General features: G+C 46.4%; 1 protein-coding gene across 1 annotated transcript; it reads left to right on the forward strand.

Annotated features, from left to right (window-relative positions):
- Positions 1-3,293: 3,293 nt before the first annotated feature.
- On the forward strand, positions 3,294-4,980 carry LOC123070378 (phospholipase A1-II 5). Its single transcript, XM_044493572.1, has one exon. It carries the CDS (start codon positions 3,406-3,408, stop codon positions 4,792-4,794), a length of 1,389 nt encoding a protein of 462 aa, XP_044349507.1. The 5' UTR covers positions 3,294-3,405; the 3' UTR covers positions 4,795-4,980.
- The last annotated feature ends 21,565 nt before the right edge of the window (positions 4,981-26,545 follow it).

The raw sequence follows: 26,545 nt of genomic DNA on the forward strand, positions 1-26,545 counted from the left end.
TCTGGACAACTTCAGCTTTTTCAACTGAATTTTGGAACGATAACCCTGCTTCCTAAGAAAACAGAGGTTGTGAGAATTGAGCAATTCAGGCCTATCTGTCTTCTTAATGTTAGTTTCAAAATTTTTACCAAGGTCAGGACTAATAGGCTCATGCAGATTGCGCATTCTGTGGTGCAGCATACCCAAACTGCTTTCATGTCGGACAGGACATCCTTGAGGGAGTTGTGGTCCTTCATGAAACGCTCCATGAGATTCACATGAAAAAACTAGATGGAGTTGTTTTCAAGGTGGATTTCGAGAAAGCGTACGATAAAGTCAAATGGATTTTCCTTCAACAGGCCTTATGCATGAAGGGTTTTGATGAAGTTTGACGACACCAGGTAGAATCTTTCACGCAAAAAGGGAGTATTGGAGTTAAAGTAAATGACGACCTAGGTCATTACTTCCAGACACACAAAGGCCTGAGACAAGGTGATCCAATGTCTCCTATTCTGCTCAACATTGTGGTTGATATGTTGGCAATTCTGATAGGTAGGGCAAAGGAGGCCGGTCAGGTGGGTCGCTTGGTGCCTCATCTAGTTGATGGTGGTGTGTCCATCCTGCAGTACGCTGATGATACAATCATCTTTATGAAGCACGACTTGGCAAAAGCGAGAAATACGAAGCTAGTATTATGCTTATTTAAACAATTGACCGGATTGAAGATTAACTTTCATAAAAGCGACTTGTTCTGTTTTGGTAGTCAGTGAGGAACGAGAGGCTTATAGGCAATTGTTTGGATGCGAATTGGTGGCATTACCTTTCACATACTTAGGTATACCAATTCATCATCGTAAGCTGACAAACAGAGAATGGAAGTGCATCGATGATCGGTTTGAGAAGAAACTGAGTTGCTGGAAGGGCAAACTCATGTCATATCGAGACTGATTGATTCTTATCAATTCGGTGCTCACGAGTATGCCTATGTTTCTCTTATCTTTCTTCGAAGTCCCAGTTGATGTTAGGAAAAGGCTGGACTTCTATTGATCCCGATTCTTCTGGCAGAGTGATGAACTGAAGAGAGAATACCGACTCGCCAAATGGGATATCATCTGTCGACCAAAGGACCAGGGGGGCCTTGGTATTGAGAATCTTGAAGTCAAGAATAGATGTCTTCTCAGTAATTGGCTGTATAAGTTATCAGTTGAGACTGAGGCCACGTGGGTGCAGATTCTCCATAGTAAGTATCTGCAGTCCAAGACTTTGTCCCAGGCGACAGTGAGACCAACTGACTCGCCTTTTTAGAAGGGGCTTATGAGAGTCAAAGCTGTCTTCTTTAATAGAACAAAGTTTATAGTCGGTAATGGCACCACCACTCGCTTCTGGGAGGATACTTGGCTTGGTGAAGCTCCGCTGGCGCTTCAGTATCCATCCCTATATCGTATTGTTCAACGACGTGATGCTACTGTTGCAACAATTTTGCAGTCAATTCCCCTTAATATTCAGTTTAGGAGGGCGCTTGTTGGCGACCGGTGGGAAGCATGGCTTCATTTGGTGAGTAGACTGATGGAGGTTCAACTTTCTCATCAGCCCAATCAGTTGTGTTGGAAGCTTACTAGGTCTGGAGAGTTCACAGTTAAGTCGATGTATATCAATGTCATTAACTCTAGTGCCATTCCTAGTTCCAAAGATGTTTGGAAAGTCAAAGTTCCTTTGAAAATTAAAGTGTTTATGTGGTTTGTGCATAAACAAGTCATTTTAACAAAGGATAATTTGGTTAAGCGCAACTGGACAGGATCTACTAGGTGTAGTTTTTGTGATCGGGACGAAACCATCAAGCACCTATTCTTTGACTGCCCGTTGGCGAGAGTCTTGTGGCACACGGTGCACATTGCCTTTAACATTACTTCTCCGAATTCGGTCAGTACGTTATTTGGAACGTGGCTTATTGGGATAGAGTCCGAAACAGCTAGACACATTCGCGTAGGAGTATGTGCTTTGTTGTGGGCAATTTGAAACTGCAGAAATGATTTGGCTTTTAACATAACAACAAATATTCATTTTTTGCAAGTTTTATTCCGAGCTACTGCGCTGATCCGTATGTGGTCGTTACTCACTCCGACGGAGGCCAGGGAGCGTTTGGTTACTGGATCTGTCCGGTGGAAGATGGTAGCGCGGGATATCTTCAACCGGTTTGGATGGCGGTCATGTAATAGGATAGACGATTAGTTTACTTATCTTTGTTATGCCAGCTGGTTGTGGCTTTTGGGCCTTTTGTTTTTGGCGTTGTGGCGCTGTTATTTTGTTTTCAGAATATTAGACCTTGTTGAACCTCTTCATTTATCTATAAATGTGGCCGTATGCATCGTTCTGATGCAGAGGCCGGGGTGTCCCCTTTTTCGAAAAAAAATTCTCCATGTATCTGTGTGTGTTAGGTACATCTACTTGGTTTCTTCTTCTGATTTAGGGAGGTCTTCAGAATCTGAGAGGAAATTGATGTAAAATTTATTTTCCTATTCTTGGAAACTTTTGCTTTGGAAAATCATAATGTTCTTTTCATTGTACTGGCAGTACAAGGTCCAATATGGTTGTGCTGATGTCTAGGTTTCGGCTTCCTAGTGAGGTGCCCTCCTCTTGAGTATGCCAGTACTTCACGGTGGTGAGGTCTGTCTCGATGGTAAACCGGTTGATTGATTAAATGGCAATAGGAGCAGCTTAGTGAGCGAATGATGCAACTGTGCATCGTCTCTTGACGCACCACTGTCGACCCCAGCTACTGCGTGTACATATGATCCATATATCGTGTTTAGTTTCTCACTAAGACTTGGTATGCTTGTGTTGTGATGATCCGAAGAACTCTACCTCTTTTGGAGATCGCCCACCTTTTGGAGACTGTTAAACCTTGACTTGAACAGTTTGGATGTGTTTCTGTGATCAGTCATCCAACTATCCACTTGTAAATTTGTCACCTCTATTAATATAGATCTATTAGCATCGATGAAACTACTTCGCTTGCTTTGCTTTATGAATGAACACTCTTCTGCTGCAGTTCTATTCTATATATTATATTTTTAACTGTTGCTCGTTTGGATTGTCAACACGTTAATAAGTGTGTCAGCTTGATTAGTGCGCACATTACCGCATAGCCACTAGTGATCCATCCAAAATCTACCAAAACAAGCAAGGGAAGTTTATGGCTTTGCCGCGTTCCTGGCCCGAAACGGGCAGTCTGGCACCTTGACACGGGATGGTGCAAATGTTCCCGGCCCTTCAACCTGGCGCCACGCCAAGGACCACTCGCGCGAACCCATACTGCACTACTAGTAGCACCCACTCAAAGCATCCCCACCTGGCCACCTCCCCTGCCGCCCTGTCCAGTCGCTACCTAATCTTCTTCTCATCACACACACAGCTCTCAGCGCGCACATGGACGCGAGCCAAGGCGTCCTCCTGTCCAGCGCCCTGGTCGGCGCCGGCGCCAATGGCACCCCGGCGTGGCCGGAGCTGCTGGGCTCCGCGCACTGGGACGGCCTCATCGACCCGCTCGACCTCACGCTCCGCCGCCTCGTCCTTCTCTGCGGCGACCTCTGCCAGGTCACCTACGACTCCTTCAACTCCGACGCCCACTCCAAGTACTGCGGCACCTGCCGCTTCTCCAGGGCCACGCTCTTCAGCCGCACGCAGTTCCCCGCCGCGGCCGACGTATCCGTGGCCGCCAACCTCTACGCCACCGCGGCCACGTGGCTGCCCCCGGGGCTCATGGTGCACTCCCTCTCCCGCGAGGCGTGGAGCAAGGAGTCCAACTGGATCGGCTACGTCGCTGTGTCGACCGACGCCGCCGCGGCCGCCACGGGCCAGCGCGTCATCTACGTCGCGCTGCGCGGCACCATCCGCAACCTCGAGTGGGTCGACGTGCTCAAGCCCGACCTGGTCGCCCCCGACGCCATCCTGCCGGAGGGCGACCCGGCCCGCGGCCACGCGCGCGTCATGAAGGGCTGGTACGTCATATACACGTCCACCGACGAGCGCTCGCCCTTCTCCAAGTACAGCGCACGCGACCAGCTGCTGGCCACGGTGCGGGAACTGGTCGCCAAGTACAAGGGCGAGAGCCTCAGCATCCTCTGCACCGGGCACAGCCTCGGCGCGTCGCTGGCCACACTCTGCGCCTTCGACATGGTGGCCAACGGCGTGTCCAAGGTCGGCGACGCCCACTTCCCGGTCACGGCCATCGTGTTCGGGAGCCCGCAGGTCGGCAACCCGGAGTTCAAGAAGCGGTTCGACGAGCTGCCCGGCCTCCGCGCGCTGCACGTCAGGAACAAGCCCGACCTCATCCCGCTCTACCCGAGCAACCTCCTCGGCTACGCCAACGTCGGCGACGAGCTCTCCGTGAACTCTAAGAAGTCTCCCCACGTGAGGCCGGACACCACCAACGTCGGCGACTACCACAACCTGCAGGGCATCCTGCACACGGTGGCCGGATGGAACGGCGAGAAGGGCGAGTTCAAGCTGCAGGTGAACCGGAGCGTGGCGCTGGTGAACAAGTCGTCCGCCTTCCTCAAGGATGACAACCTCGTGCCGGAGTCGTGGTGGGTGGAAAGGAACAAGGGGATGGTGCTGGGGCCAACTGGTGAGTGGGAGCTGGAGCAGCCCGCTGAGGAGAACTTGCCCGTCCCGCCGGTCGTGACCGGGAAGGTCATCGACGACGATGTCGCTGCCACCATTAGCAGTAAGGAGCCCAAGATACCAGAGGATCTAGGCAAGAAGAAGACCAGGGGAACCAAGTTTCTCCCTGCATGCTTTCAAGGGGTTAATTAGTTTGTGAATACGTGAATGATTGAACGATCGTGTGATTTTTATTTATTTTTACTACTGTGAATAATGGCTTTTGAAATTTGCTGGTTTGGTACAAATGTTTATGTGTGGTGTGTCATGTAATTAATATCAGTTTTGATAAGTCTTAGTCGACTGAGACTTCGTTATTTCTCAGTGGATGCTATATTCCTTTGATCTTGTATGGAGATTCGTATAAAAAAATTCTTTCCTATTTTGCCTTTTCTCTTTTTATATACTATATCACTTGATTGAAATTAGGTTAAGTATGATCCAAAATAAAAAAAGTTAAGTATCAGTCGACTGAGACCTAGTCATACCCAATTATATCCATGGTTGATAAGTTTGTGTTCCAAAGAATATTTCTGATGGATGTGTAATGGTGATCATATACTACCCCTCCGTTCCGAATTAACTGTTGCTGAAACGGAGAGAGTAATACTTTGACAGTATATAATCCCACTCCCCACAACTACTGGTTCTAAAAGTACATGACTTAGCTAGTTTTCTTTCGATGTAAAAGACTAGTATTACTCAATCAACGACACATGCACAGCTCCTCTTTTTCGCGGGGTAAAAGCAATTCATTACTTCAGTAATAATGTTCTTACAATCATTCATAATGATAGTGCTAATCTCCTAAGGACTATTTGCTAACCAACAATGCCGTTTTTTGTGAATTTTTGTTCACAAGGACCACCTGCCGAACGCAATTGACAGAAAAGACCACCCATGATTCACATTGGCAAAACGGACCAGCTGAGTTGTGGCGGCAGGTGCGCCAGCTGACACGTGGCGTCTGCCGCCACGCGCGAAGGCTGCAGGGGCTACCGCCACAGGCCCAGGCGGCAGGTGGCCCACCACAGGAATCGGTGAACGCAGCTGATGCGCGACGGAACGGAGCGATGGGCAGATGGGCCCCGCCGCCTCCTCGTGTGGCGGCACTACTGCAGCTTTTTTTAGGGTCGACAGTATTTAGGGCTGGAATTCGAGCCGAGTCGAGCAGCTCGGCTCGACTCGCTAGAGCTCGTTTCGTTAACGAGCTAGATCGACTCGACTCGTTGTTATAACAAGCTCAAATCTAAGATTGGCTCGACTCGTATAACTCGCGAGCTGGCTCGTTTACCTTGTTAAGCTCGTTAAAAATATGAACATAAATCGGCGTATATCAAGGGCGACTAGGGTTTCTGCTGGTCCGCCGCTGGCCGCCTCCTTGGCGGCGGCGGGGTGGCCGGCGTCTTGCTGTCCGTCGTTGTTGGTCTCTCTCATTGGGATGAGCTTGATGGCTGACAAAGTTCACATGAAGTAGGATAAGTTTTCTACTCTGATTGCTTTGTGATCTGACCAGCTTCTTGGTCACGAGAGTTTGAGGTTTGGTGACTGTGTTCTTAACCTTCCCTGAAGGGTGTTCCGTCTCCAGATTTTGCCGTCCCCTAGTGATTGAAAGCTGGGGTTTTCTGTCCTCCAGTGGCATTGCCTACCGAGAGTTTTTTTTCTGTCCTTCGGTGACCGTGAGGGACGACCGGACGCGATGAAAATATTAGCCTGGAACTGCCGGGTGCTTGGGAATGCCCCAGCGGTTCGAGCTTTGCTGGACGTCCAGCGAAGATGCAACCCCGATGTGATGTTCTTATCGGAGACTCACCTAGACAGTTATCCGGCTGAGTGCTTGAGAAAACGTCTGAAGATGGACCAGAAGTTAGTTTGCCCAAGTGATGGAAGAAGAGGAGGTTTACTGCTATTTTGGAGAAAAGAAATAAAAGTCGAGAGGATGCTAATGACGGGCTTTGGCGCTTGACCGGAATGTATGGGGAATTCCGTTGGGAGAACAAACACAAGACCTGGGAAAGAATGAGGCGGCTCCATCGAAATCACGATTTCCCATGGTTGTTAGTGGGAGACCTGAATGAAATACAATATTTACATGAGAAGGAAGGGGGGAACCCACGCCCGGTTCAGTACATGCAGGCGTTTCATGACGCCATTGAGGACTGTGAACTTCATGATATGGGGTTTGTTGGAGATCCGTTTACTTGGTTCAGAGGCAGGATTCGAGAAAGGCTCGACCGAGGACTTGTGAATGATGCTTGGTCGCTTATGTTTCCTAATGCCGCATTGAAAAATCTGGAATATAATCACTCAGATCATTGCCCATTATTGATAAATACGGAGTACTATAATCAACCAGTCATAGGCGGGACTGGCCAGCAGAAAAAGTTCGAGGCTCGATGGTTGCGTGAGGACCAGTTTAATGAGACCGTGGCTGATGCTTGGGTGAATGCAGGTGCTGATTCGACGGTAACGAATATATATATGAGAAACGGAGCAAAATGCATGAGCAGTTCCATGATTGGGACCAGAGAGTTCTTAAGAAGCCAAAGAAACGACTTCGTAAGGCTCAAAGAGAGATGGAGAAGGTAATGTCAGGACCCATGACTGATGATAATGATGTAAAGAGGAAAGAACTCAAAGAATTGATTGAATATCTCTTGGAGCTGGATGAGATCGAACAAATGCAAAGGTCTAGAGTGACGTGGCTAACTAGTGGTGACCGCAATACGGCTTTTTTCAAGCCTTTGCATCGGCATGATGGAAAAGAAATTTTGTTAATAAATTAAAGGACGAGAATGGTTGCTGGTTGGAAGGTACGGCAACCTTAAATCCTCATATACAGAGCTATTTTACTAACCTGTTTACAAAGGAGGTGCAGCAAACAAATCCAGAACTTTTGGAGAAGGTTGAAACAAAGGCACCGAACAGATGAATAATATGTTGTTGGCACCCTTCACAGTGGATGATGTTCATAAGGCGATTTTCAGTATAGGTGATCTGAAGGCACCTGGACCGGATGGTCTACATGCAATCTTTTTTAAAAAGTATTGGCATATCCTTGGGGAAGAGATAACTCATGAAGTCTTATATGCAATAAATACTAGACAAATTCCGGCTGAGTGGAATAATACAACTATTGTCATGATACCAAAGACTGACTCTCCTGAATTGGTGACTCAATTTCGTCCCATTAGCTTGTGTAATGTCCTATACAAAATTATCTCTAAGATGTTAGCAGCACGCCTGAAAAGCATCTTACCGGAAGTAATCTCTCCAACACAAAGTGCCTTTGTCCCGGGTAGGATGATCATGGATAACATCTTGATTGCACATGAATGTGTGCATAAAATATAAAATAAAAGGGCGGGCCACACAGGACTGTGTGCAGTTAAGCTGGACATGCACAAGGCCTATGACCGAGTCGAATGGACATTCTTGAGAGATATGATGCAGAAGCTAGAATTTCATGAACAATGGATTGATATGATAATGGCATGTGTCAGTTCGGTGAGATATAAGGTGAGATTTAATTCTCAGGAGACAGATTCTTTCACCCCTACTAGGGGTATTAGGCAAGGGGATCCCCTCTCCCCCTACCTTTTCCTCCTTTGTGCGGAAGGGCTCTCTAGTCTTTTGCAGTTTGAAGAAGAAGCTGGTGGCATTGAGGGAATTAGAGTGTGCAGGAATGCACCGTCAGTATCACACCTTTTATTTGTTGATGATTCTCTGATTCTCATGAACGCGGATGTTTTAAATGCAGCTTCCTTACAGCAAGTTCTAGATTCCTACTGCCAAAGTTCAGGACAAATGGTGAGCTTATCAAAATCTAGCATCTTCTTCAGTCCTAATACCTGAGCTATCACTAGAACTGAAGTCTGTCAACTCCTACATATTGACACTGAGGCACTGTCTGATAAATATTTGGGTCTACCTGCTATGGTGGGAGCTGATAGAAGTGATTGTTTTAAACATTTTTGTGAAAGAATAAAAGAGAGGCTCAGAGGTTGGATGGAGAAACAACTATCCACTGGCGGGAAAGAGATATTATTAAAATCTGTTGCTCAAGGCATTCCAGTCTTTGCTATGTCTGTTTTTAGTCTACCCGTGGGGATATGCAAGGAAATCACAGATCTAATTGCTCAATTTTGGTGGGGAGATGATGAGGAAAATAGAAAAATACACTGGTTTTCTTGGTGGAAGTTATGTTACCCGAAGAGTGAAGGAGGCATGGGGTTTAGAGATCTACAATCTTTCAATCTGGCAATGCTCGCAAAGCAATGTTGGAGACTCATTATGTATCCAGATTCCTTGTGTGCTAAAGTCCTGAAGGCCAAATATTTTCCGAATGGAAGCCTCTTGCAAGCAACACCAAAGAATGGCTCATCTTTCACATGGCAGAGTATCCTAAAGGGACTTGAAACTTTCAAATTGGGATATATTTGGAGAATTGAAACAGGAGAAGCTGTGAATATTTGGAATGACCCATGGATACCCTCAAGTCCAGATAGAAAAATCATTTCCGCTAGGGGGCACACAGTCGTCTCAAGGGTGTGTGAATTGATTGATCCGTTCACTGGATCGTGGGATGAACAATTGTTACGATCAATTCTCATACCGGTTGATGTCAACAGGATCATGCTAATCCTAGTTAATTTGCAAGGCTTTGATGACTTCATTGCTTGGCAACCGGATCGACGCGGAGTTTTTACTGTATGCTCCACATACCATACCCAGTGGATACGAAAATACAAGGCACATGCAATTACTATACATCACCCAGGAGGGTCGTGTGTGCCGGCGATCTGGAGTACTATATGGAAGCTAAAAATCCCACGTAAGGTTCAAATTTTTTGTTGGCGAATTCTTTGTGGAATTGTACCATTAAAGTCCATCCTCACCAATCGGCATATTGGGTCTAATGGGGCTTGTCCCATATGTCATCAAGCAGCCGAGGACATTCGTCACCTACTGTGTGAATGCGAACATGCAAAGGAGTTGTGGAATAGACTGGGAATCCTTGAACTAGTGCTTGATGCCACCACGGTTGATCGTTCATGGTCAGCAATTTTGGAGCATATACTTTTGCTTCCAGAGACATCTCTACAGGTTAAGCCAGATCTGGACGTGAAGCAAGCTATTGCTGTAGGTATCTGGTATCTTTGGTGGATTAGGAGGCGAATCACACATAATGAACCCTCCCTGCATCCTCGAGGTGGCCAGCTTCTGTTCTAGCAATCGCAAGTAATTACCAGAGATCTTGTGAGAGGAAAACTGAAACCAGAGAGCACAATTGGACGAAACCAGAACCAAAACATGTGAAATTAAATGTTGATGCTGCCTTCCATGTGGATGATGGCTGTGGAGCTACTACCGCAGTGCTGAGAGATGTCAAAGGTAACTTTCTGGCTGCACGGTGTACATATGTCCCAAATGCAGTAGATGCAATGACCATGGAGGCAATAGCTATGCGTGATGGCCTCAACTTTGCAAATATAATGGGATTCCACCGTGTGGAAGCGGAATCTGACTCCTTCAATGTTATAGATCTTTGCTCGGGCCAATCGGTTTGGTGGGATGCTGCATCTGCCATCTTTGCGGAATGTGTAGATATCAGCTCTTTGATTGGGAAGGTCAAGTTTAAGCATTGTCTTCGATCTGCTAATAAAACAGCACATGTGCTGGCTAAACATAGCTACTGTAATAAGATTTCTTGTAGCTGGGTAGATGAACCCCCGGTCTGTCTCTTAGCTACCTTAGTAGACGACGTACTGATTATTTGATCGTAATAAAGCTAGCCATAGTGGCCTTCCCTAAAAAAAGATATGAACATAAAACCCTCAAATATTGTAAAAATGATTATGTATATATTAATCATATATATCACTAAACAATAGTAATTTCCTTGTAACACATGAGCCTCCTAGGTGGTTGGACCTTCAACGGCTAGGCCTTGTCTTATGCGCCTGGGACATAGGGTGCTGAGTGGCTGATCTTTTTTTGTATTGGGAGTGGCTGATCTTTTATACCTAGCCTAACGAGTTACATGAGTACTCGTGAGATCGGCTCATTTAACTTGTTCTGTAAACGATCTTAAACTAAAGCTCGGCTTGACTTGTTATTCTTTGAGTTCGAGTCGAGTCACGAGCTACTCATTTAGCTCATGAGCTTCGAGCTTTTTTTTCCAGCCCTAACAGTATTGTAGCTAGTGAGATTCGCGCGAAGCTACTGCATGCGTAGGATTCCCTCAAATGCGTGCATGCAGCGCAATACTCTTTCTTTCTCCCTTGATTACTCTCTCTCTTGCCTCTTGCATGCATGCAACCCATTATTATTCGCTCTCTCTCCCTTGCATGCAGCGCCAACATGCACAACAATGCATCTCGCTTGGAGGAGCCGCAATCCAAAGGAGCATAGCCTTACACAGTGGTGCCGCCACGCCAGGAGGCGGCAAGGCCAGCTGCCGAGTCTCCGTTCCGTCACGCGCCGATCGCGTTTGCTGGATCCTGTGGCGGCAGGGGCTGCCGCCTCTATAGGTGGCGGCAGGCACCACGTGTCGGCTGGCGCGCCTGCTGCCACAACCCAGCTGGTCCGTTTTGCCAATGGAATTGAGATGTGCTCTTTTTTGTCAATTGTGTTCGCCAGGTGGTCTTTTTCGACAAAAAATCATTTTTTGTTGTTGACATCCAATGGCTGGCTGCCATGGCATGCCCGGCCTGGTTCTCTGTGTTGGGGAACGCAGTAATTTCAAAAAAAAACCTACGATCACGCGAGATCTATCTATGTGATGCATAGCAACAAAAGGGGAGAGTGTGTCCACGTACCCTCGTAGACCGAAAGCGGAAGTGTTTCAATAACACGGTTGATGTAGTCGAACTTCTTCACGATCCAACCGATCAAGTACCGAATGTACGGCACCTCCGCGTTCAGCACACATTCAGCTCGATGACGTCCCTCGTGCTCTTGATCCAGTTGAGGATGAGGGTGAGTTCCGTCAGCACGACGGCGTGGCGACGATGATGATGATGCTACCGGTGCAGGGCTTCGCCTAAGCACTACGATGGTATGATCGAGGTGTGTAACTGTGGAGGGGGGCACCGCACATGGTTAAGCAAAACTTCTGTATCCTTTGGGGTGCCCCCAGCCCACGTATATAAAGGAGGGAGGGAGAGAGGCCGGCCCTCCTAGGGGCGTGCCAAGTGTAGGGAGTCCTACTAGGACTCCCAAGTCCTAGTAGGATTCCCTTCCCTTTTTGGAGTTGGAAAAAAGGAAAGGAGGGAGAGGGAGAAGGAAGGGGGGGGGCGCCCACCCCTTGTCCAATTCAGTTTGGGCAGGGGGAGGCACGCGCCACCTCGTGGCCCTTCTTCCCTCTCTCCACTAAAGCCCAATAAATTAACTTCCCCCGATGAATTCCCGTAACTCTCCGGTACTCCGAAAAATACCCGAATCACTCGAAACTTTTTCGATGTCTGAATATAGCCTTCCAATATATCAATCTTTATGTCTTGACCATTTCGAGACTCCTCGTCACGTCCGTGATCTCATCCGGGACTCCGAACAAACTTCGGTCATCAAAACACATAACTCATATTACAAATCGTCATCAAACGTTAAGCGTGCGGACCCTACGGGTTCGAGAACTATGTAGACATGACCGAGACACATCTATGGTCAATAACCAATAGCGGAACCTAGATGCTCATATTGGCTCCTACATATTCTATGCAGATCTTTATCGGTCAAACCGCATAACAACATACGTTGTTCCCTTTGTCATCAGTATGTTACTTGGCCGAGATACGATCGTCGGTAGCATCATACCTAGTTCAATCTTGTTACCAACAAGTCTCTTTACTCATTCTGTAAGTCTTCATCCTGCAACTAACTCATTAGTCACATTGCTTGCAAGGCTTATAGTAATGAGCATTACCGAGAGGGCCCAGAGATACCTCTCCGATAGACAGAGTGACAAATCGTAATCTCGATCTATGCCAACCCAACAAACACCTTCGGAGACACCTGTAGAGCATCTTTATAATCACCCAGTTACGTTGTGGCGTTTGATAGCACAAAAGGTGTTCCTACGGTATTCGGAGTTGCATAATCTCATAGTCTGAGGAACGTGTATAAGACATGAAGAAAGCAGTAGCAATGAAACTGTAACGATCATAATGCTAAGCTAACGAATGGGTCTTGTCCATCACATCATTATCCTAATGATGTGATCCCGTTCATCAAATTACAACACATGTCTATGGTTAGGAAACATAACCATCTTTGATTAACGAGCTAGTCAAGTAAAGGCATACTAGGGACACTATGTTTTGTCTATGTATTCACACATGTACTATGTTTTCGGTTAATACAATTCTAGCATGAATAATAAACATTTATCATGATATAAGGAAATATAAATAACAACTTTATTATTGCCTCTAGGGCATATTTCCTTCACTCTGTGCTCTTGAATTTCCTAATTTCAGCTTGCCTCTTCTTTAACAGTTCTGCTATTACAGTCACCTGGTACATGTTCCTCAAACGATCAGGTGACCCTGCATTTACTAAGGCCAAGATTTCGGCGCAATCAGTCTCCACCAGTATTGGTTTTCGTGACTAGTGTAGTGCCAACTTAAGTCCTCTTCACATGTAGCAAGCTCAGCCTCTAGCGGTCCGGGGCAATCAAAGAGTCATCTACAAGCCGCAAAGATTACCTGGCCAGCATGGTCACATAGGATCATGCCTGCTCCCGCAGATCCATCTACAGCAACATATGAACCATCAAAATTCAACTTGACATAATTTTCCGGTGGAGGCTCCCATGGTGCTATAGCACTCGGACAGATTGACCTGCTCGTACACATCAATGCTAGGATATACATCATGTTCGGAATTTTACCTTTGGTGAGGTCTGCATGCGGATGGTGCCTGATCATAAGCAACGATTGTACATAGCTTGATAGAAAATGTTTAGAAGCTTCAGCAGGAATCAAAGGCTTCTCATGGGTGGGCTGGCACAACTCCTCTACACTGGCAGGTCCGGATCGAAGCTAGGGACACACTTAATTTGCCATAAAAATGACTAACAATGTTTTGGCACTACTGCAGGATGCTGCTAACGTGACACTACGATCAGAGACCCTTCGAGAAACTATGTGCGGTGCAATAATCGCAAATGGTGGTGTCAGAGAACTGTCTAAAATGTGCAAAACATTTGCGATGACGGATGCATCAAACACGATTCAGATTTTAGTTGCGTGTGCGATGCAGGTCATACGGTTCAGTTCAATTAACTGTTTGCGATGAGGAGGAACAAAAGAAATGGGCAGCCAGATGAAGGCGCGTGCGATACACAGCATACGGTTCACTCGGATGAACTGTTTGTGATTAGGCAACACAAAAGAAACGGTCAGCCAGATCAAGGTGTGTGTGCGATAGACAGCATGCAGTTGACTCGGATGAACTGTTTGTGTTGAGACAAGAGAACAGAAATGGTTCAATATAACAAGATGTATGTGATACGCGACAAACAGGTCTGTAATCAGAAATGTGTGGAAGACCGATAACAACACAGATTGTTCCTGTTAACAAGCCGCGTGTGTTGTGAGCAAACGATTGCTGGTATACAATTGTCAGTGATTGATGAAATCATCACCGACGGGTTCCCTTGTTTAGTCCGTGTGCGATGTGATTTTCTCTGTCTACAGAGCATCAACAAATACACTTAAAAAGACAACATTGCATAACCAAATTAAGCATACAATTAGACAAGCGACTACACAGATAACATTTTCACACACCAAAGTAAGCAATTACATGCATATTAAACTAGGAGAAACGAGGATCTAATCATCTACTTCTTGTTGCGATGATGCTTGCCATTGCTCTGCTTCCGGCTGGATCCCTCGCCGTTTTGGGAAAGGAGGCACTTCCTCATGTCAACGATCCGCCTGTACATGTCGTAGCACGTGTATGCCTCCTTGGCCGCATACACGACGTGATCTTTGTTGAGTTTCTCCATCCAGGTCGAGTGCCAGACACGCTTGTCGTTGTTGCAGGAATCCTTCATGTCTCTGTAGTAGGGGTCGATGATGGCCTCAGCGAGGTGAACCAGTGAGTCCTTCTCATGCTCCTTGATGCCTCAGATCTTGTATTGGCCCTGGATGTCGACAAGATTCTGGCAGGCGATGCCCGAATTCTTGAGCACCTTGACATCGTTGGTGATGTTGACCGTAGCAAACATGTAGTGGGGGATGTTGACAAACCTGGCAAAACACTCGCAAGGCCTTGTGGCCAGGCAGTAGTGGTAGACGAGGATGTGGTGGCCCACGCACATATGGGCAACGACGACCTTGAGACGAGACCCGGCACGAGCGCAGGTGTGCTCGATATCGAACCTGACCACCTTGTACTTCTTGTCGGCAAGCAACAACTCCATGATGCGGATGGAGTGCTCCACCCAGACCGGGTGGTTGGTGTATGAAGGAAATATGCCCTAGAGGCAATAATAAAGTTATTATTTATTTCCTTAATTCATGATAAATGTTTATTATTCATGATATAATTGTATTAACCGGAAACGTAATACATGTGTGAATACATAGATAAACAGAGTGTCACTAGTATGCCTCTACTTGACTAGCTCATTGATCAAAGATGGTTAAGGTTTCCTAACCATAGACATGAGTTGTCATTTGATAAATGGGATCACATCATTGGGAGAATGATGTGATTGACTTGACACATTCCGTTAGCTTAGCACTTGATCGTTTTAGTTTACTGCTATTGCTTTCTTCATGACTTATACATGTTCCTACAACTATGAGATTATGCAACTCCCGATTACCGGAGGAACACTTTGTGTACTACCAAACTTCACAACGTAACTGGGTGATTATAAAGGTGCTCTACAAGTGTCTCCGATGGTACTTGTTGAGTTGGCATAGATCGAGATTAGGATTTGTCACTCCGATTGTCGGAGAGGTATCTCTGGGCCCTCTCGGTAATGCACATCACTATAAGCCTTGCAAGCAATGTGACTAATGAGTTAGTTGCGGGATGATGCATTATGTAACGAGTAAAGAGACTTGCCGTTAACGAGATTGAGCTAGGTATTGAGATACCGACGATCGAATCTCGGGCAAGTAACATACCGATGACAAAAGGAACAACGTATGTTGTTATGCGGTTCGGTCGATAAAGATCTTCATAGAATATGTAGGAGCCGATATGGGCATCCAGGTTCCGCTATTGGTTATTAACCAGAGAGGTGTCTCGGTTATGTCTACATAGTTCTCGAACCCGTAGGGTCCGCACGCTTAACATTCGTTGACGATATAGTATTATATGAGTTATGTATGTTGGTGACCGAATGTTGTTCGGAGTCCCGGATATGATCAAGTACATGACGAGGAACTGCGGAATGGTCCGGAGATAAAGATTGATATATGGGATAATAGTGTTTGGTCTTCGGAAGGGTTCCGGAATTCACCAGAAGGGGTTCCGGATGTTTCCCGAAATGTTTGGGTACGAGAACACTTTATTTGGGCCAAAGGGGAAAGCCCACAAAGTTTTTGGAAAGCGCAAAAGGAAGTTTTGCAGAGTCTAGGGGCCAGACTCCAGGGTCCCTGGCGTCTGGGTCTAGACGCCGGGAACCCTGGCGTCTGGCCCTGGAGTCCGAGAAGGACTCTTGCCTTTCGGATGAAACCGACTTTGTGGAAGCTTTTACTCCAAGTTTCGACTCCAAGGCTCACCATATAAATAGAGGGACAGGGCTAGCACCAAAGAGACATCAAGAAACACCAAGCCATGTGCCGGCAACCCCGTCCCCTCTAGTTTATCCTGACGTAGTGCTTAGGCGAAGCCCTACGGAGATTGTTCTTCACCAACACCGTCACCACGCCGTCGTGCTGCCGGAACTCATCTACTACTTTGCCTGTCTTGCTGGATCAAGAAGGCGAGGACGCCATCGAGCTGAACATGTGCTGAACGCGGAGGTGCCGTACATTCGGTACTTGATCGGGGCAAATCGTGAAGGTGTATGACTACATCAACCTCATTGATAAATGCTTCCGCTTAGCGATCTTCAAGGGTATGAAGGTACACTCCCCCTCTCATTGCTATGCATCACATAGATAGATCTTGCGTGATCGTAGGAATTTTTTGAAATTACTACGTTCCCCAACAGTGGCATCCGAGCCAGGTTTATGCGTAGATGTTATATGCACGAGTAGAACACAAGTGAGTTGTGGGCGATACTAGTCATACTGCTTACTAGCATGTCATACTTTGATTCGGCGGTATTGTTGGATGAAGCGGCCCGGACCGACATTACGCATACGCTTATGCGAGACTGGTTCTACCGACGTGCTTCACACACAGGTGGCTGGCGGGTGTCAGTTTCTCCAACTTTAGTTGAATCGAGTGTGGCTACGCCCGATCCTTGTTGAAGGTTAAAACAACACTAACTTGACGAAATATCGTTATGGTTTTGATGCGTAGGTAAGAACGGTTCTTGCTCAGCCCGTAGCAGCCACGTAAAACTTGCAACAACAAAGTAGAGGACGTCTAACTTGTTTTTGCAAGGCTTGTTGTGATGTGATATGGTCAAGACGTGATGAGATATAAGTTGTTGTATGAGATGATCATGTTTTGTTGAAGTTATCGGCAACTGGTAGAAGCCTTATGGTTGTCTCTTTATTGCATAAGATGCAAGCACCAAATAATTGCTTTACTTTATTGCTATGTGATAGCAATAGTTGCAAGAGCAATAGTTGGCAAGACGAACATGTGACGACACATTGATATAGATCAAGATGATGGAGATCAAAGGCACAAGATGATGATGGCCATATCATGTCACATATTTTGATTGCATGTGATGTTTATCTTTTATACATCTTATTTTGCTTAGTTCGGCGGTAGCTTTATAAGATGATCTCTCACTAAATTTCAAGGTATAAGTGTTCTCCCTGAGTATGCACCATTGCCAAAATTTGTCGTGCCGAGACACCATGTGATGATCGGGTGTGATAAGCTCAACGTTCACCTACAACGGGTGCAAGCCAGTTTTGCACACGCAGAAATACTCGGGTTAACTTGACGAGCCTAGCATATGCAGATATGGCCTCGGAACACTGGAGACCGAAAGGTCGAGCGTGAATCATATAGTAGATATGATCAACATAGTGATGTTCACCATTGAAAACTACTCCATCTCACGTGATGACCAGACATGGTTTAGTTGATTTGGATCACGTTATCACTTAGATGATTAGAGGGTTGTCTATCTAAGTGGGAGTTCTTAAGTAATATGATTAATTGAACTTTAATTTGTCATGAATTTAGTCCTGATAGTATTTTGCAAATAATGTTGTAGATCAATAGCTCGCATTGTTGCTTCCCTATGTTTTATATGTGTTCCTAGAGAAAACTAAGTTGAAAGATGATAGTGGCAATGATGCGGACTGTGTCCGTGATCTGAGGTTTATCCTCATTGCTGCACCGCTAGGTGACAAACCTATTGCATGAGCAGATGCAGACGTTATGAGCATTTGGCTAGCTCAATATGATGACTACTTGATAGTTTAGTGCGCCATGCTTAACGGCTTAGAATCGGGACTTCAAAGATGTTTTGAATGTCATGGATCATATGAGATGTTCCAGGAGTTGAAGTTAATATTTCAAGCAAATACCCGAGTTGAGAGATATGAAGTCTCCAACAATTTCTATAGCTAAAAGATGGAGGAGAATAGCTCAAGCAGTGAGCATGTGCTCAGATTGTCTGGGTACTATAATCACTTGAATCAAGTGGGAGTTAATCTTCCAGATAAGATAGCTATTGACAGAGTTCTCTAGTCACCATCACCAAGTTAGTAGAACTTCGTGATGAACTATAGTATGCAAGGGATGACGAAAATGATTCCCGAGCTTTTCATGATGATGAAATCGATGAAGGTAGAAATCAAGAAAGAGCATCAAGTGTTGATGATTAAAAAGACCACTAGTTTCAAGAAAAGGGCAAAGGGAAAGAAAGGGAACTTCATGAAGAATGGCAAGCAAGTTGTCACTTCCGTGAAGAAGCCAAATCTAGACTAAAGCCTGAAACTAAGTGCTTCTACTGCAAAGGAAATGGTCACTAGAAGTGGAATTGCCCTGAATATTTGGTGGATAAGAAGGATGGCAAAGTGAACAAGGGTATATTTGATATACAACTTATTGACGTGTACCTTACTAGTGTTTATAGTAGCCCTGGGTATTTGACACTTGTTTGGTCGCTAAAAATTAGTAACTCGAAACAGGAGTTACAGAATAAACAGAGACTAGTTGAGGGTGATGTGACGATCTGTGTTGGAAGTGGTTCCAAGATTGATATGATCATCATCGCACACTCCCTATACTTTCGGGATTAGTGTTAAACCTAAATAAATGTTATTTGGCATTTGCGTTGAGCATGAATATGATTTGATCATGTTTATTGCAATACAGTTATTCATTTAAAGTCAGAGAATAATTGTTCTTCTGTTTACATGAATAAAACCTTCGATGTCATACACCCAATGAAAATAGTTTGTTGGATCTCGATCGTAGTGATACACATATTCATAATATTGATGCCAAAAGATGCAAAGTTGATAATGATAATGCAACTTATTTGTGGCATTGCCGTTTGGGTCATATCGGTGTAAAGCGCATGAAGAAACTCCATAAAGATGGATTTTTTGGAATCACTTGGTTATGAATCATTTGATGCTTGCGAACCGTGCCTTTTGGGCAAAATGACTAAAACTCCATTCTTCGGAACAATGGAACGAGCTACTGACTTGTTGGAAATAATACATACCGATGTATGCGGTCCAATGAGTGTTGATGCTCGTGGCGGGTATCGTTATTTTCTGACCTTCACAGATGATTTGAGCAGATATGGGTATATCTACTTAAATGAAGCACAAGTCTGAAACATTTGAAAAGTTCAAAGAATTTCAGAGTGAAGTGGAGAATCACCATAACAAGAAAATAAAGTTTCTACAATTTGATCGTAGAGGAGAATATTTGAGTTACGAATTTGGCCTTCATTTAAAAACAATGTGGAATAGTTTCACAGCTCACGCCACATGGAACACCATAGCGTAATGGTGTGTCTGAACGTCGTAACCGCACTTTATTGGATATGGTGGGATCTATGATGTATCTTACCGATTTACCACTATCGTTTTGGGGTTATGCATTAGAGACAGCTGCATTCACTTTAAATAGGGCACCATCAAAATCCGTTGAGACGACGCCTTATGAACTGTGGTTTGGCAAGAAACCAAAGTTGCCGTTTCTTAAAGTTTGGAACTGCAATGCTTATGTGAAAAAGTTTCAACCTGATAAGCTTGAACCCAAATCGGAGACGTGCATCTTCATAGAATACCCAAAGGAAACTATTGGGTACACCTTCTATCACAGATCCGAAGGCAAGATATTCGTTGCTAAGATGGACCCTTTCTAGAGGAGGAGTTTCTCTCGAAAGAAGTGAGTGGGAGGAAAGTAGAACTTGATGAGGTAATTGTACCTTCTCCCAAATTGGAAACTAGTTCATCACAGAAATCAGTTCTAGCGATTCCTACACCCATTAGTGAGGAAGCTAATGATGATGATCATGAAACTTCAGATTAAGTTACTACAGAACCTCGTAGGTGTTCCAAAGTACAGTCCGCACTAGAGTGGTACTGTAATCCTGTTCTGGAAGTCATGTTACTAGACCATGATGAACCTACGAACTATGAGGAAGCGATGATGAGCCCAGATTCCACGAATGGCTTGAAGCCATGAAATCTGAGATGGGATCCATGTATGAGAACAAAGTGTGGACTTTGGTGGACTTGCACTACAAAAAAAAAGACACATCCGTGACATTTTGGGCCGAACGAACTTTTTTTTTGTCATACATATGACACTTCTATGACAATAATTGTGACAAAGCCCGGTATCATCATAGATGTGGTGGGCTCCTACTTCTATGACAAAAATCATGACAGAAAATGGGCTTTTCGTCCTTGGCGGGCCGGAGACGCAGCTGCATGACATTCTTTGGGCCGTCCATCCTGAAAATTTTGGGGAGTTCCCGGTTACGGTGAGCGGCCGGGGGCCGAGAGATGCGCGTTTCTCTCGTACACGTGCGCGCTTGTGTGCGAGGCGTTGGCTCTAACTGAACCCGAGCGATTGCACTGTAGGCTACGCGTTACTGAACCTGAGCGATCGATCGATGGTTGTTAACTGAACCCGATCGAGCGATTCCTTCGCTACTGCTGCTAACTGAAGCCGATCGATGCTGCCTCTCTGGATGAACAGTGAGCATTGCGGGGGGGGGGGGGGGGGGGGGGGTTGATGAACAGTGAGCGGTGGCGTTGCCTCTGGATGAACAGGACACCGTGGTGTGGAGGGCTGGATGAACCGGACGACCCCGTGGAGGGATGGATGAACAGTAGACGGTGGAGGCGTGCCCGTGGAGGGGTGGTTGAACAGTAGATGGTGGAGTAGCACGCGGTGGAGGCTGGATGAACAGGAGCCGACGGAGGCTGGAGGAGGTCGGCGGTAGCCCGTGGAGGCTGGAGGAGGTCGACGGTGGAGATGAACAGTATCCCGTGGAGTCCCGTTTTGCGGTACGCCACACCCCTCCCGTTGAACATGACCCCCGTTTCGACCGTAGCGCTCCAACACAAGTCCGTTTCGTCCGTTTTGCGGTACGCCACACCCCTCCCGATCAACAGGACCCCCGTTTCGACCGTAGCGCTCCAACACAAGTCCGTTTCATCCGTTTTGCGGTACGCCACACCCCTCTCGATCAACAGGACCCCCGTTTCGACCGTAGGAGGTCCGCTTCCTCCGTTTTGCGATACGCCAGACCCCTCCCGCTGAACAGGATCCCGTTTCGAACGTGGTCGGTCGGACACAAGGCCGTTTCCTCCGTTCTGCGATATGCCAGGCCTCGTTTCCATCGCCTGTTCCGTCCAAGCCCTCCCGATGAACACGACGACGCATTCCGTTTCGACCCAGCTGGTTGGCTCCCCATGAACATGACGACGACATTGTTTCTCTGTTCCGACCCAGCCATGTACACGAGCCCTGGCCGTACGTATGCGCGAGTAGGCGTTCGAGACCCCGCCCGTATGTACACATATGTGGTCGTATTTTCTTTCTTGCACACTGGCCGCTGTACGTACGTATACATGCTACATGCGCGCCTCTACTACGACACGTACGCGCCTCTACTATGACACATGGGCGCCTCTACATCGACCAGTATATATGTACGTACACGTTCGCGACCAGAATGACAACGCTACATACGCTTCGACCAGGTGGGTCCCGACTGTCAGGCACTTCCTTACGTGCGAAGATGTAGCTGGTGGGTCCTAGCAGTCAGGGGGAGAATCGTTTTTTTGCCTAGACGCACTTCCTTGCATGCGAAGATGGAACTGGTGGGTCCCAGCAGTCAGGGGGGCGAATCATTTTTTCCCGGACGCTCTTCCTTGCGTGCGAAGATGTAGCTGGTGGGTCCCAACAGTCAGGGGGGCGAATCGTTTTTTTGCCGGGACGCACTTCCTTGTGTGCGAAGGTGTAGCTGGTGGGTCCCAGCAGTCAGGGGGAAACGTTTTTTCGTGAAATACGGTGGCCCGTCCGGTGGGTCCCTGCTGTTAGGTGGAGGAATAATTATTTTGCACGTAATATGGAGGCACTTCCTTGTGGCCGCCGTGGACCCAGCTATCAGCCTCTCCACACACATTACTCTTCTGATGGAAGTCGGTCATTGACCACATTGACCATGCCGCGCCGAGAGCACCACGACGGTGGACGACGGCGAGGCCTAGGAAGGGGACGACGCGGAGGCGGGGAAGACGCAATAGTGGATGCCCACGCGAAGAGGAGTACGAGGGTTCACTAGTTCGGCTGCGGTGTGAGGCTACCGTCGCTGCAGAATAACAGGGGGTGTGGATGAGTAGAGGGATGGCCTGGCCAGCGGTAGGAGTAGTAGGGGGCGGTGAGGCCTCCGCAGCATCACAGCCGGCCACGGGAGACAGGAGCATGCGGCACGACCGGCGCTGCTTTGGGCGGCTGGAGCACGAAGACCAGAGGTTGAAGAAGCACTACGACCATTGGATGGACATCATACGGTCACTGGAGCTAGAATCGTTCATATTGACTAAGTTGACAAAGCCCTCCGTCCCCGTAAACTTAGTAGGCCCACAAGTTAGCCTCCCACCAAGGTGAGTCCCAGCTAGCAGGGGGAGTATTCATTTTTTTGTGCATAATAAGGAGGCATTTCCGATGGGTCTGAGCTGACAGCAGGGGGAACGTTTTTTTCGCGAAATACAGAGGCCCTTCCAGTGGGTCCCAGCTATCAGGTGGAGGAATTATTATTTTGCGCGTAATAAGGAGGCATTTCCCTATGTGGGCCCCTACTGTCAGCCTCTTCCAATGGCTGTTGTTTGTTGACCATGTTGACCTCGCCGCGCCGAGAGCACAAACGCGGTGGACGAGAGCAAGGCCCAGGAAGAGAACCACCCGGAGCCGGCGAAGCCACCGCAGCAGATGCCCACGCTAAGGCGAGAACGAGCGCTGACTGGTCGGCTGCGGGGTGAGGCTGACGTCGCCGGAAAATAATAGGATGTGTGGATGGTTAGAGGGATGACCTGGCGGAAGCACAACCAACCACGGGAGGAGGGAGCAGGCAGTCCCGCCGGTGCTGGTTTGGGCGGCTGGAGCAGGAAGATCAGAGATTGAAGAAGCACGGCGGCCGTTGGATGGACATCCAGCAGTCACTGATGTGTGTTGACTAAGTTGACAAAGCCTTGCGTATGCGTCAACATTTTTTTAGGACAATGTCATCGTCAACCTAGTAGGCCCAGAAGTCAGCCTCCAAATCTGTGGAAAATAGCATACATCCCATTCGCCATTATTTTCAATAATTTACAGCCCATTTGCTAATTCTTAAGGATATTTGAAGCCCATATTCTTTTTATTAGCATTACAAACCATATATTCTGGGCACTGCTAAAAAATTCAACGAAATTTTGCATATTTCGGTGGGGTCCGAACTCTTTTAATCACGAAATTTCGAGTCACGTTAAAAATAATTTTCAAAACATTATATCAAAATAAATTTCAAAAAACAATTCTCCGCAAAAAATGAATGAAATTTAGAATCTTAACTAGCAAGATGCCCGTTCGTTGCATGGAACATGAAGATGCATTTGTATGAGTAGTTTATCTTGTGGGAAAAAAGATGATATTTTAATGTAATTGCCAGTTGGCTTTGGTTTTTATAATAGTAGAGACTAGAGAAATCCTGAAAAAATGATATTTTAATGCGATTGCCGGTTGGCTTTGGTTTAAAAATTTACAGCCCATTTCTTACAACTTATAGCCCATTTTCTGGGGAAGCCCGTTTCTTACTACTTACATCCCTCCTCGTCTGGAAAGATTTGCAGCCCAGTAGGGCTGAGAAAATCAAGTAGGCCTCAGTTTTGATATTCTCCAAAAAAAAGAACTGGGCTAGCCAATTTCAGAAAGAAAAAATATATCAACTGGCTCGTCATATGCTTAATAAAAGCGTAAGCGTGGGCTAGACGGGACACAGTCCCCGCACAGCACGCAGTTGAGCTCCATCTCTGAAACTGAAAAACAACTGGGTGAGCTGCTGGGTCCCTGGTGTTATCCGCTCGTTGTGTAATTTTCTCGTTTATTGAGTACATTGACAATGGCGTGGAACCTAGTTGTCAAACAATTAGGAGGAAGTATTTTTTGGCTTGTAATAATGAGGCACCTGCTTGCGAAATGCAATGACCCTGGTGGGTCCCTACTGTCAGCCTCTCCACGTACAGTCATCTCCTGATTCCTCTTAGTTGTTGACCATGTTGACAATGGCAGACGGCGGCGGGCACAACGAGCGAACCAAGGCGGAGAACGACAGCAAGGCCTCGGACGAGAATGAACAGCAGCTATGGAAGATGCGGCAGTGTAGTGGCAGGTGGAGGGGAGTACGAGGGCAACAACATGCAAGTCTAGCATACAAATGGTACAAAAATCCCAAGGATTAATTGTTCATCAAAATTTTAGACAAAACCCAGATTGAACATGACAGTAACATCTAACCGAACCACTCTTTTTTGCAGTCACAAACAAATGGATCGGTCTGATCCATAAAATCAACATCCTGTGCAAAACAATTTATTTCAGGATGTCTACAACTTATTGTAAATAGAAGCCGAGCACGTTTAGAAGCCCATTTGTCCACCTGAAACTTCTTTTTTTGCTGTTCAACATGTTCGTCCGTGAGAAATCTCTTGCTGTAAAAGTTAAGCCTCATGGACAATAGTAACCTCGCATTCAACAGGAAGAACGTGACAAAGCTTCTGTTTGCCTAGATGGATGCATATCGTCCCATCGTTATTGTCCTCAAACGAATGTCATGAGAACTGAGAAAATCCTTGTGCTTATTACGCCAACGATTGGTTATATGCTTTTCTCCATGTGGTTCTGCCTAAGTAGACATGAAGATTGAAAATAGTTAAGGTCTGAAAAAAGAGTATGTCGAAAGAACGACAACTGAACAGTTAATTCTAGTACAATATATACGGGCTTTCAATGTACATGAAATCATCACCTCTATGTATAAATTCTCTAGAGATCGAAAGCATCGCAGCAAGCCAATAATTATGTCCAGATCAAAACTATACATTCTGATATATATGATCTTGACATAATCTAGCAGCATTGATAGGCTATCAATGGACAAACTCTTGATTGAGCATATAACATAATATTGGTACCCAAAGTGTACTCCAAGATGATATAAAACTTATGGGCACAAATGAAAAATGCAGCATATGATTACAAATGTGTAGATGATAATATACAGTACCTGAAGAAGTGAGGAGCCAAACACCAACTCCTTGTGATTATTAAACATGTCACAAATTACACCCAAGGTCTCTAGTTTGGGCGCAGAGATGACTGTTATTTCTAAAGGTGTATAACAATTATAAAGGAGCAACCTTTCAAGTGAAGGGGCATCTTCGATGATGAGCTGCTGTCCTTTAAAACAAATTCTGATGCTTTTAAGGTGAGGCGACTTTATTTGGAGACAACTGATACCGATTTCTATTCCCAAAACAATCAGCAAGCGCTCCAGGGCAGGGCAACTGGAGTGGATGATGCTGTGCAGTGAGGCCTCTGATAGATAAACCACCACAAGCGGAAGTTTTTTTTAGAAGTGGGAGTCGAAGAATTTGTACCAGATCGTCTGGTAGATGGCACCGGGCGAAGGTGGCGGTGTGGAGAGAGGAGGATAATCGCGAGATGGACAACGGTGGTGTGGGCACGAATTCTTGGTATGTTCATGGTATGAAACTTTCGTGGTAATGGTAGAACTCAAACTGCTGGAGTATTCCGAATTCAGGGGATGTCAGCCAAGCGTCCACCTTGTCAGGTATGGACAACAGGTAGCTTGTCGGGATGCAGAGGCATTGAACGGGGCCCTATTGGTGAGAAGAGACGATGGATCTGAGGAGATCAAATTCAGGAAGGACAGATATCTGACGACAGTCGAGATTGAGGGGCGCGGTGCGCCATAGAGGGCGCCACCGAGTTGAGAGGACTTGTGTGCGGCAGCAATCCTTGGTGGGGAGAAGCGAGATGATCTCCTCAAGGATGACGCCAGGGAGATCGCTGATGCGGTCCACCGGAGATTCTATCAGTTCCTCAGATCCGGGTGGGAGGGGGGCTCACCGCTTCTCCCCGCGTTACTAGGTGCGGGATCTACAACCGGCATCGCCGCTGGCGGGAGCCTCATCTTCTTTGCACTGGGGCCAGCCGACTCGATTTTCCTTGTGGGCGTCGCGCCGAGCTCATGGGTTTGAGCAGA

Source organism: Triticum aestivum, chromosome 3B, assembly GCF_018294505.1.
Source record: "Triticum aestivum cultivar Chinese Spring chromosome 3B, IWGSC CS RefSeq v2.1, whole genome shotgun sequence".
NCBI lineage: Eukaryota > Viridiplantae > Streptophyta > Magnoliopsida > Poales > Poaceae > Triticum > Triticum aestivum.